Source organism: Micropterus salmoides, unplaced genomic scaffold (genome assembly GCF_014851395.1).
Source record: "Micropterus salmoides isolate LMB-PRFRI ecotype aquatic unplaced genomic scaffold, ASM1485139v1 Ms_hic_scaffold_9, whole genome shotgun sequence".
NCBI lineage: Eukaryota > Metazoa > Chordata > Actinopteri > Centrarchiformes > Centrarchidae > Micropterus > Micropterus salmoides.
Window position 1 is genome coordinate 5251573 of NW_024044681.1, and position 13664 is coordinate 5265236.

The 13664-nt window shown below is 46.2% G+C and overlaps 1 protein-coding gene across 1 annotated transcript in view; it reads left to right on the forward strand.

Moving 5' to 3' along the window:
- The window catches only part of dacha (dachshund a), a 29212-nt gene extending 17417 nt beyond the window's left edge, over positions 1-11795 (forward strand). Inside the window, exons 3-12 of the mRNA XM_038709494.1 lie at positions 3588-3713; positions 3799-3933; positions 4024-4178; positions 4625-4757; positions 4844-4897; positions 6725-6882; positions 7012-7159; positions 8269-8394; positions 9124-9174; positions 9862-11795. Coding sequence (XP_038565422.1) covers positions 3588-3713; positions 3799-3933; positions 4024-4178; positions 4625-4757; positions 4844-4897; positions 6725-6882; positions 7012-7159; positions 8269-8394; positions 9124-9174; positions 9862-9899 — 1124 coding nt within the window. The 3' untranslated portion in view covers positions 9900-11795. The remainder of the gene's footprint in view (positions 1-3587; positions 3714-3798; positions 3934-4023; positions 4179-4624; positions 4758-4843; positions 4898-6724; positions 6883-7011; positions 7160-8268; positions 8395-9123; positions 9175-9861) is intronic.
- The last annotated feature ends 1869 nt before the right edge of the window (positions 11796-13664 follow it).

Here is a 13664-nt window from a genome sequence, read left to right on the forward strand (position 1 = left end):
ACTGTAACACACACACACACACAGACACACTGTAACACACACACACAGACACACTGTAACACACACACAGACACACACACACACTGTAACACACACACACTGTAACACACACACACTGTAACACACACACACAGACACACACACACTGTAACACACACACACTGTAACACACACACACTGTAACACACACACACACACACACACTGTAACACACACACACTGTAACACACACACACTGTAACACACACACACAGACACACAGACACACTGTAACACACACACAGACACACTGTAACACACACACACAGACACACACACACACTGTAACACACACACTGTAACACACACACACACAGACACACTGTAACACACACACAGACACACTGTAACACACACACACAGACACACACACACACACTGTAACACACACACACAGACACACTGTAACACACACACACAGACACACACACACTGTAACACACACACAGACACACACACAGACACACTGTAACACACACACACAGACACAAACACACACAGACACACTGTAACACACACACAGACACACTGTAACACACACACAGACACACACACACACTGTAACACACACACACTGTAACACACACACACAGACACACACACACTGTAACACACACACACTGTAACACACACACACTGTAACACACACCCACACACAGACACACTGTAACACACACACACACACAGACACACTGTAACACACACACACAGACACACACACACACACTGTAACACACACACAGACACACACACACACTGTAACACACACACACAGACACACACACACACACACACACACACACACACAGACACACACACACACAGACACACTGTAACACACACACACAGACACACTGTAACACACACAGACACACTGTAACACACACAGACACACTGTAACACACACAGACACACTGTAACACACACAGACACACTGTACACACACACACAGACACACTGTAACACACACACAGACACACTGTAACACACACACAGACACACACACAGACACACTGTAACACACACACAGACACACTGTAACACACACACACAGACACACACACACTGTAACACACACACACACACACACACACTGTAACACACACACACTGTAACACACACACACACACACACACACTGTAACACACACACACACACACACACACACACACACACACACACACACACACACAGACACACACACACACACAGACACACACACACACAGACACACTGTAACACACACACACACACACACAGACACACACACACACACACACACACACAGACACACTGTAACACACACACACACAGACACACTGTAACACACACACACACACACAGACACACACACACACACACACACACACTGTAACACACACACAGACACACACAGACACACACACAGACACACACACACACACGCTGAGTTAATTAAAATGCAAAGCTTGGAGGATAAAGTGAAGGTCTGGTTTTCTGGACGGAGTCACAAAGAACAAAACAAGTCAAACGGTTTCTGCTGCTACGAACATTTGAACGTCTCTGTGGAGCAGCGCAGCGAGAGGCATTGTGGGTAACCTTAGGCTGCGGCGGAACGATAGCTCCCAAATGCCAACTCTGCGTATATAAAAGCTTCTGAGAACATCTGCCTGCAGCCCGGAGGTGAAGCCAGCTGTCACTGGAACAACAGTTTGAAAACTAGAACGGGCATTTCCTTAAGAAAACGCGTGTGAGAGCTGCCAGCTGTTTTTTGCGATTGCTACCGCTGTCGGTGCAACGTGAGACACAAATATGTGTTAAGTTTGGCCCCCTTTTCGTTAACATCTGGATCCGGAGCAAGAGCAAGACCTAAACCACCGGACTACTCAGATAGACTGTGAAGGGAAGGCTTTCAAGTTTCTTTGTCAATCATGGCTTATTCTGACAAAAAAATGGCTCCTAAGCACCAATAAGCATGTTTTGCTCTGTGATGGCTACTGCGCTGCTGAAGAATAAATATATAACAGTTCCTGACCGTTTGTGCAGAAATTCTTTGGTCGCACGCGGTGAGTGGCGTGCGGCGTGGTCGTCTGCTGTTCCTGTTGATGAATGTTTCTGTTTTCTTCTCTGATCAAACAGGAAACTCTGAAACAGGACGAATGAATCAAAGTGACGTTTGTTTCCTGTTAAAGTCACTCCGGTGTTTCCTGGATCGACTCTGCGCTCAGGTTTAAATTAAAGATGAGTGAAGAAGAAACAGAGTCGGCGTGCAGCCGTCTTTATGCTAAGCTAAGCTAAGATGAAGCCAGGTGACAGGAAGTGTTCCGGTTTCAGAAGCTGGAAGAATAAAAGCAGGGAGAATCTGTTGAAGGAGCCGGAGGGGGGGGCGCCGCACGCTCGTTAGCAGGACTCCCTCGTTAATACTAATTGGATTAAATTAATTGGGGCGATCGGCTGCAGGGAGAGAGACAGTCACTGGAGACGTCAGCCTGCCGGGGTCATTAATTATTGATCGGTCACCAGGGTAACCAGCTCCTCCTCACCGAGGTGAAAACATGAAGGCCGAATCCGTCTGGTGCTGGTCTCTAAAGACCAGGACCCGTACTCGTCAGGACCCACTTTAGTCTTTGGAGCTGAGAGTCACGACATTTAGTGAAGAATAAAAGTATCAGATGTCTTTATTTCACACTATACAGTACTGCACAGAATAACAGGAAATCTTACAGAACGTACAGAACCAGAACTCAGAGACCCTGTTTCTCCTTCTAACTTACTACGTTTCTGTAAGTCTCTCCGGGGTCTCGTGCCTCTTTCTGATTTTGCAGCAGCTTTTCTAGAAAATAGTGAGTTTTGATGTTTTAGGCGGTTTTTTTTGATGAAATTGTGGGAATAAGTGAAACTGATATTTTTACATTTAGAATTGTAGTTAACTCATTAACCAGCCCCTCCAGGACTTGGTGGGCCTGGGTGACCCTGACCCTGACCCTGACCCTGCATGTTTAAAGCAGCTGGTTCTGTCTTGCAGCTGAGCGGATGCAGCAGCCGGTCTGACGTTCTCTCTCAAAGCGTTTGTCAGGAGACTATTTCCTTCCTGTTTGACCACGATCCTGTACGTTCTGCAGAACAAGAAGATCTGGATCCTGGTCTCACGGTCCTTTGCCGTTGTTGCTGGAAGTAAATGTGAGACGTTGGTGTGACACGTATGCTGCGTCTCCTGAACAAGGACGTGAGTTTACTGACAGGTGACAGCGTTTAGAAGGAAACGGAGATGAGATCTGCAGGGAAGTTGAGGTTGATGGTGAATTCTCAGGGATTTGTTGAAGCGACATGGTGAAAATACACACGGCAGGTACCCAAACGTAGACAGAGAGTTTAAACAGGAAACATCGAACGTACGGACGAAACTAAACTCACTAATTGTTCTACAGCTGCGTCGCTGCAGCTCACAGCGAGCAGCTTCAGAGCTCATTCTCGCACAGATCACGATTGGTCTCTGAGATCACACTACATCAGGTCTGTGGTCAGGTGACCCGGCTCACCTGATCCAGGTGTGTTGCTGCTCTCTGCAGGTCTGACGGCGGCGGCGATGGCCGAGGCGCTGAAGCTGCAGAAGATGAGGATGATGATGGGTTTCCATGGCAACTGTGATCAGCAGCAACATCACAACAACGGTGCCGAGTCTGACAACGACACGGGTACACCATGACATCATCACGCATCACCTCCTCTCCTTGCCCCCTTGTCTCCTTACCTCCTCTCTCCTTGTCTCCTCTCCTGCAGGAGGCAGTGAAGCATCCTGGGAGAAGGAGCGGCGCCTCCTGTCTCCTCCACCCTCCTCCGTTGTGGCTCCTCCTCCTGGTTCGGCGTCTCTCCACCTCAACACTCTGCAGCAGCACAGCACCCTATTGGCCAACCGTGAGTCACAGCTCTCCTCTGATTGGATAACTGTTGTTAGCTTAGCATCGTAGCGCCTCAGTACTTCAGCTTGTCCTTTTGCGTCCTCAGGTCTGTCAGAACTTCCTTTTATGGTCATGCCACACCCCCTCCTCCCTGTGGGCTTGCCCCCAGCCAGTGTTGCCATGGCGATGAACCAGATGAGTCACCTGAGCGGTTTGGCAAACATGGCCGCCATGTCACATGTTCAGAGAGAGGAAAGCAAGGCGAGCTAATACCGCTAGTGTTAATGTTGATAGTACTACTGTTAAAAGTGCTAATGCTAAAATTGAGAATGCTAACAGAGCTAATGCTAGACGAGCTGCTGCTAACAGTGCTAATACTAACAGCATTAATATAATGGTGTTGTGGCTAACACTGCTAAGGGTAACGGTACTAATGCTAACAGAGTAAATCTCATAATGCTAACAAAGCTGTTTCTTAAAGTGGTACTGCTAATTATGCTAATGCTAACAGAGCAAATCTTACATGTCATAATGCTAACAAAGCTGTTTCTTAAAGTGGTACTGCTAACTATGCTAATGCTAACAGCCCTGATAATTAAACTAATAACATTAAAAATGCTATTGCTAACAGTGCTAATATTAACTGTTAATATAAAAGTGCTCCTTTGCTGCTGCTAACAGTGCTAATGTTAACCTGATGTGTTCAGGAGTCTCCTCTGAGAAGCCCCTCCCCCAGTGATGATGAGCTCCGCCCCCAAGAACCAACCAGCCAATCACCTTCCAGAGCATCTTCATCCTCGTCATCATCACCTCCTCCTCCAGCACGCACACCAGAGCCGGGTGCGCACACACAAACACACGTTAGTGATGGTCGAATCAGACCGAGCTGCTCAGAAACTAACTCGTGTTGTGATGAATCTCCGCAGACGGCGAGTTTGCAGAGCGAGAACACAACACGAAGAAGGTGCTGAAAGAAAAAGGTGAGCAGATTTTTTTTTTCATTTTATTTATTTGTTTATTTGAAAAGGGACAATGTACCCTGATCAACATTCAAAGCAAATTGAAGCGTACCCGAGTTCGCCACAGGCTAGTTTTCACCGGCAGTCCCCTTTCCAGATGTTATTGGGCACATTATACAACTGACAAAGGTGTTAAAAAATCACAAATGATCGAAGATGAGCAGATGAAATCTAAAGATAGATGCTACAGTTATTGTTGGTGGATGGGACCAGCGTCAGTGTTTCTATAAGCCATTTCCTAACGTTACTCTTACATGAGTAACAGGATGCAGACGCTCTAATCGATGGCGGCATCAGTTCCACTGATGTGACGCTGTGAATGAAAAGACGGCTGAATGCAGTTGTTTTGAGTGGGATTGTGCGGTCCCTCCTAGCTGCACCTCTAGTAACTCTGCTTTTGATTTAAGGAGGAGGAGCTAAACTGTGCGAGATCATATAAACTAAGGAGTTTATACTTGTTTAGAACGAAATGGCCCAAAAGTGCTTGTTTGTATGATGACTTCAGTGGTTTTAAGGCTGTCGAGCGTGCGTTGGACCAACTTATCAGACAGCAGGTGATGTGGGAGAGAACCTGCTGCCGCAGTAGATAGGAGGTTTCTGATGTACCTGAAATTAGCCCAACTGAACTTTACTTTATTACAGACCTTCTTTATGTGGGTTTTGAAGGTTTGAGTCTAAGTACTTGAAGGTTTGAGTCTAAGTACTTGTATTCTGAGACAACTTTTAGGAACATTCAGTTGCAAACAACAGTGATTAAGCCAGGATGTGACTTCCCTAATGCATCTGTTAGCTTGAATGCAACCTCCTCAGCAGTCTTACCATGAGTAAAAATAACTGTATCACATTAAAATATCACGATTTCCTCAAACAGAAGGTAAATCATTAATGTATATGATAAAAAGGGTTGGACCAAGTATGGAGCCCTGCGGGACCCCGGTTGAAAGACGTAGGGGGTTAGATTTATATAATTTTGACATGTTGAGAGCGGAATGACTGACCAACTCTAAAGAAAAATTGAAATTCGGTAAACCCAAACGTGCATTGGGGTGATCTGGAGAGGGATTTCACATCCCGGAGACGTTGAGGACCTGGACTCCATGAGGCGGCTGCTCGGAGTTCAGAAGATCGCTGGTACCTGTCCGGGCAGCAACCTGAGAACCTGCTGGTGGAAGGCTGGTCAGGCTGGATGGCTTGGTCCTCCCAGGGTTCTCCCCGAGACCGTTATCATGAGGCCAAAAGGACTGAAGCAAAAACTGGTGGAAGGAAGACCGAGGAACTCCTGAACCCGGCCGACACGAGTTCAGATCCTGCAGGAGTAGCTGGAAGAAGTTAATCATCAGAAACCTGGATCAGATCTTTACAGGGTTAGGGTTTCCTGGTTTACAATACTCTGGACAGAATATCCAGGATTCTCAAAACCAGGATCTGATGTTGACATGCAAAAACACACGGCCTGGATGCCAAAATGTTACAGAACACCAGATGGCACAAAGAGAACAGTTGGATGTGACAGGAGAGAAACAACAGAATAATAACAACACACAAATACTGTGTACGTGTACTTGTACACATATATGTGTACTTGTGAGGACATCATGTATTCCCCTTTGTATAGATGTCTAAAACACTGGTCCTCACAAAGACAGAAATACAGAAGCACACACACACACACACAGCTGATGAATAACAGAGACAGGAAGCTTTTATTAAATCTCTTCAAATATTCTGCAGGTTGTTTGTTTATTGGCTGAAACAAACAAACCTCCCTGTCTTTGTTTCTACCTGCAGATGACAGCCTGTTGCCCCTCCCCCTCCTCAAACCAACCTATGAGAAGCTGCCGCTCACCTCTCAGCCACTGTCAATCAACCACGCAAATCCCGCCTTCGGCCCGTTCCTGTTGGCTGAGGGTCTGTCGTCCATGGAGACCCTGCTGACCAACATACAGGTGACAGAGCTGTCCTGAAATAATGCAGAGACAGTAACGGACTCCCGGGTGTCCCCGTGGACCTCCGGTCCATTCATGTGTTCCACCAGGATGGCGAATCATCACTTCAGTTTGTTTGACTGTTCTCAGGGTCTCCTGAAGGTGGCGGTGCAGAGCGCTCGTTCTCATGACAAACAGAACCAGATGGAGAGGAAAGAGTTAAAACTGGAGCTGGAGAGAGAGAGAGACGCCAGGCAGACACTACAGAGACAGCTGAGCTCCGAACTGCAGAGCAGAGGTAAGACGGGTCACAGACCAGGTGTGAGATGGGTTACAGACCAGACGTGAGACGGGTCACAGACCAGGTGTGAGATGGGTTACAGACCAGACGTGAGACGGGTCACAGACCAGGTGTGAGACGGGTTACAGACCAGACGTGAGACGGGTCACATACCAGGTGTGAGACGGGTCACATACCAGGTGTGAGACAGGTTACAGACCAGACGTGAGACGGGTTACAGACCAGACGTGAGACAGGTTACAGACCAGGTGTGAGAGAGAGGAGTCACAGACCAGAGCAGACCAGGTGTGAGACAGGTTACAGACCAGAGGTGAGACGGGTCAGAGACCAGGTGTGAGACGGGTCACATACCAGGTGTGAGACAGGTTACAGACCAGAGGTGAGATGGGTTACAGACCAGACGTGAGACGGGTTACAGACCAGGTGTGAGACAGGTTACAAACCAGGTGTGAGACGTGTTACAGACCAGAGGTGAGACGGGTCACAGAAAAGAGCAGACCAGGTGTGAGACAGGTTACAGACCAGAGGAGAGACGGGTCAGAGATCAGGTGTGAGACGGTTCACAGACCAGACGTGAGACGGGTCACAGACCAGACGTGAGAAAGGTTACAGACCAGGTGTGAGAGAGAGGAGTCACAGACCAGAGCAGACCAGGTGTGAGACAGGTTACAGACCAGAGGTGAGACGGGTCAGAGACCAGGTGTGAGACGGGTCACATACCAGGTGTGAGACGGGTTACAGACCAGAGGTGAGATGGGTTACAGACCAGACGTGAGATGGGTTACAGACCAGGTGTGAGACAGGTTACAAACCAGGTGTGAGACGTGTTACAGACCAGAGGTGAGACGGGTCACAGAAAAGAGCAGACCAGGTGTGAGACAGGTTACAGACCAGAGGAGAGACGGGTCAGAGATCAGGTGTGAGACGGTTCACAGACCAGAGCAGACCAGGTGTGAGACAGGTTACAGACCAGGTGTGAGACAGGTTACAAACCAGGTGTGAGACGTGTTACAGACCAGAGCAGAACAGGTGTGAGACAGGTTACAGACCAGGTATGAGACGTGTTAAAGACCAGGTATGAGAGGGGTCCCTGTGTGTGTGCTCAGTGTCGATCCAGCGGCGGCTGAAGAAGGAGAAGAAGGCGAAGAGGAAGCTGCAGGAGGCGCTGGACTTTGAGTCGAGGAGGAGAGAGCAGGTGGAGAGAGCACTCAAACACTCGGATTCCCTCACAGGTGACACACGCTCATCCTCCTCCTCCTCATCTTCTCATGCTTTAATTACACTACTGTTCTTCTTCTGTGTTCATTCCTGGACTCCTCCTCCTGCTTGTAGATTTAACTAAAAGTATCATTACAACATGTACAAGCTACATTATAAAGTACAGAAGTATTATCAACTAAATGTACTCGCAGTATCCAAAGTAAAAGTTTCTTGATTATAAAGTAGAAAGTATTACTGGCACAGTCTGTGAAGCTGGGTTTGAATCTTTGCTCGCTGCTCTGCCTGTGAGCCTTCAAACACTCAGGATTCTTCTGTTTCCAGTCATGTGGTGATCAAGTCCGTCAGCATCCAGGCAGCTGAGAGATCTGAGAAAATATCAGAACATGTTGATCAAGCGGTTACTGCAGAGGCCGACACTGATCACTACATTACACATGAAACAGTGACGGTCCAACTCTGAAAGTACTGCAAACAATACGTTCAATAACTGAGAACAAGAGGAAACATTGTGCCATCACAGCGACCAGGGTTTATGTTGATGCTCGTTAAATGATATTGGATCTGACTCAAAGGTTTTAAGGTTTTAAAACAGATAAACAACCCGATTTTTCCTGATTCAGTTTAGAACCTCAGGAACCAAAGAAGGAACACAGATTTGGGGCCGATGTGTTTTAATGTTGATCAGCTGATCAATATCTGAATCTATAATCGCTGACCCGTCTTCCTGTTTTCTGATGCAGGTCTTCCTGAGAACGAGCTGGAGAACCAGCAGGAGAACTCAGCGGCTCGAGGTGATGACATCACTCTGATTAATCTGAATCAGCCAATCGGCTCCGACCGATTGATAATCTGAGATTATTTCACCAGTTTTAATAAAAAGTCCATGAAAGTTATCTCTGACAGTTTATTTAATTTCCAGCTAAAACATCTTCCTGTAGTTTCACTTTGGCTCTCTCCTGTTTGACGGCGTTTCATCGTCTGAACGGACCAATAAATCACCAAATAAACGAATCAGATTCATCTAGAAAGGAAACGCGAGCTGAGTCTGCGTGTCGACTGTGAAATTGAATCAGGAAAAACAATCACAAACTGCACAGCAGAACCAACACACACACCTGTAAACACTGTGTGTGCGTTTCCTCCACGCCGACGTGATAACAAGACTCGTACATCAGAGCAGCGAGGTCTTCTTCTTCTTCCTGTTTGCTTCAGAAACAAACTGAGCGACCGGATGCAGCTGACAGGAAGTGACCTTGTGTTCTGTCGTTCTGTCTTTGGAGCATCAATAATAAATGATGTAAGTTCTGATCTTGCTCGCCGGGTTCTTCAGTACGCCTGGAGCACTGCTGCTGTATGAAAGGGTTCTGCAGTGACACGGGGCCCCTGGTCTAAAGGTTTAAACCTTCTGCGTTTTGTAGTTTTTCTGTTTCAGCGTGAATCAGTTTGAGTTTAACGAAACGTTCTGTGTGTTTCTGCAGAGAACCGAGTCTTCATCAAACCTCCTCTCCTCTTCTGAGACCTCAGACCGGATGAAGGCTCAGACTCAGACTCAGACTGGACCACTAAACAACACCAGAGGAACTCAAACTCCCATCAGCCACTTCTGTTTCTGCTTCCTGTTTATAAAGATTATTATTGTTATTAAAGAGAACAGCATCATGTCACCTTGAAGGGGGAGGAGTTTAAATGTCACATGACCACTTATGATGTCATCAGGTGGAATACCTGCAGGACTGTTTATCTTCAGGGCCCCCAGCTGGATCTGAACCAGGGGGACAAGACTGACCTGGACTCTGCTGAATACAGGTGTCGTAGTTCCCACCTGTAGAGGGCGGAGTCACACCTCTTTTTATAAACGTGTATTTAATGTTTGTAAACTTCTGTAGAACTTTAGTCTTTGGTAGTTAGTCGCAGTACTGATACTACTGCTGTAGTACTTAACATGTAGTAGTGGAAATACTGTCACAGTGCATTTACTGGGATTTTCACCAGAAGGAGCTCTGACCGTTAACGAGTTCTGATCCTTAACGAGTTCTGATCCTTAACGAGCTCTGACCCGTAACAAGTTCTGATCCTTAACAAGTTCTGATCCTTAACGAGCTCTGACCCGTAACAAGTTCTGATCCTTAACGAGCTCTGACCCGTGACAAGTTCTGATCCTTAACGAGCTCTGACCCTTAACGAGCTCTGACCCGTAACAAGTTCTGATCCTTAACAAGTTCTGATCCTTAACGAGCTCTGACCCGTAACGAGTTCTGATCCTTAACAAGCTCTGACCCGTAACAAGTTCTGACCCTTAACAAGTTCTGATCCTTAACGAGCTCTGACCCTTAACAAGTTCTGACCCTTAACGAGCTCTGACCCGTAACAAGTTCTGATCCTTAACGAGCTCTGACCCGTAACAAGTTCTGATCCTTAACGAGTTCTGACCCTTAACGAGCTCTGACCCGTAACAAGTTCTGACCCTTAACAAGTTCTGACCCTTAACGAGCTCTGACCCGTAACAAGTTCTGATCCTTAACAAGTTCTGACCCTTAACGAGTTCTGACCCGTAACGAGTTCTGATCCTTAACAAGTTCTGACCCTTAACAAGCTCTGACCCGTAACGAGCTCTGACCCGTAACAAGTTCTGATCCTTAATGAGCTCTGACCCTTAACGAGCTCTGACCCGTAACGGGCTCTGACTCTTAACAAGTTCTGACCCTTAACAAGCTCTGACCTTTAACGAGCTCTGACCCTTAACGAGTTCTGACCCGTAACGAGCTCTGACCCGTAACAAGTTCTGACCCTTAACAAGCTCTGACCCGTAACGGGCTCTGACTCTTAACAAGTTCTGATCCTTAACGAGTTCTGATCCTTAACGAGCTCTGATCCTTAACGAGCTCTGATCCTTAACGAGCTCTGACCCGTAACGGGCTCTGACTCTTAACAAGTTCTGACCCTTAACGAGCTCTGACCTTTAACGAGCTCTGACCCGTAACGGGCTCTGACCCTTAACGAGCTCTGACCCGTAACAAGTTCTGACCCTTAACAAGCTCTGACCCGTAACGGGCTCTGACTCTTAACAAGTTCTGATCCTTAATGAGTTCTGATCCTTAACGAGCTCTGACCCGTAACAGGCTCTGACTCTTAACAAGTTCTGGCCCTTAACGAGCTCTGACTCTTAACAAGCTCTGACCCTTAACGAGGCAGCCGTTAGTCTTCCAGCTGATTGGTTGTCTGTTTTCTTCTTGTTGTAAATACTGAACCGAGCAGGAACCGGATTCTACACAGAACCTGAAGTTTTAATCTTTGAAAAGGTCATGATGAGGTCACAATGAGGTCATGATGAGGTCACAATGAGGTCATGATGAGGTCACCAGTCCAGTTGTATTTTTCTATAATCTGGTTTTAATAAAAATAAATAATCTGACTTTGTTTTACATTTGTTTCCTACTGACACGTAGTAATACTGCAGTGTGTAGTATTTATATATGGTACAGCATGTATACACTGTATTGAGTCTACATAGAGATCGTACTGGTCTAACTGGTATCTATACTGGTAAAATGGTGAATTTATATTTATTAGGCTACTAGAATATACTATATCTATAGATACATATATCTCAGAATAACCTGCAGCTGTTCTGGTCCGACTGGTTTAACTGGCCGTAACAACAGAACCAGCAGATGACCCGGTGAGCTCTTTGTTCTCAGCGCTGCTCTCTGATTGGTCCACAGTGTGTGTATGTTAGTGATGGATGGACGTGTAAATTGTGTCACGACATTAACCTGTTGAGTTCTAGCCCAGTTACACACACACACACACACACACACACACACACACACACACACACAGACACACAGACACACACACACACACACACACACACACACACACACACACACACACACACACACAGACACACAGTAACACACACACACACACACACACACACACACACACACACACACACACACACACACACACACTGTAACACACACACACACACACACACACACACAGTAACACACACACACACACACACAGTAACACACACACACACACACACAGTAACACACACACACACACACACACAGTAACACACACACACACACAGACACACTGTAACACACACACACACACAGACACACTGTAACACACACACACACACAGTAACACACACACACACAGTAACACACACACACACAGTAACACACACACACACAGTAACACACACACACACACTGTAACACACACACACACACACACTGTAATACACACACACACACACACACACTGTAACACACACACACAGACTCACTGTAACACACACAGACACACTGTAACACACACAGACACACTGTAACACACACACACAGACACACTGTAACACACACACACACAGACACACTGTAACACACACACACACACACTGTAACACACACACACACACACACACTGTAACACACACACACACACACACACAGTAACACACACACACACACACACACACACACACACACACACACACACTGTAACACACACTGTAACACACACACACACACAGACACACTGTAACACACACTGTAACACACACACACACACACACTGTAACACACACACACACAGACACACTGTAACACACAGACACACACACACACTGTAACACACACACACACACTCACACACCTTGTTCCCACGGCGACCCGGTTCAGCAAATGAGAGCGTCAGGTCACCTTTTGGCTTCATCGCCTCTGTGACACACACATCGCTCAGTGTGTGTGCGCGCACGCTGCGATCTGATTGGTCGACTCTGTCTGTCACTGTGATGAATGAAATCATTGGAGCAAGACGACAACCAATCAGAGGCAGCGTCAGTGTTCAGCCTGTTACAGGAAGAAGGTCTGAAATTAAATACATATACATATAAACATGCTGTACTTCTATATAAAGTACAACATATAAACATGCTGTATTTTATATGTAAAGTACAACATATAAACATGCTGTACTTTACATGTAAAGTACAACATATAAACATGCTGTACTTTACATGTAAAGTACAACATATAAACATGCTGTACTTTATATATAAAGTACAACATATAAACATGCAGTACTTCTATATAAAGTACAACATATAAACATGCTGTACTTTATAGTACTTTATATGTAAAGTAAAACATATAAACATGCTGTACTTTATATGTAAAGTTTAAACATGCTGTACTTTATATGTAAAGTACAACATATAAACATGCTGTACTTTATATGTAAAGTTTAAACATGCTGTACT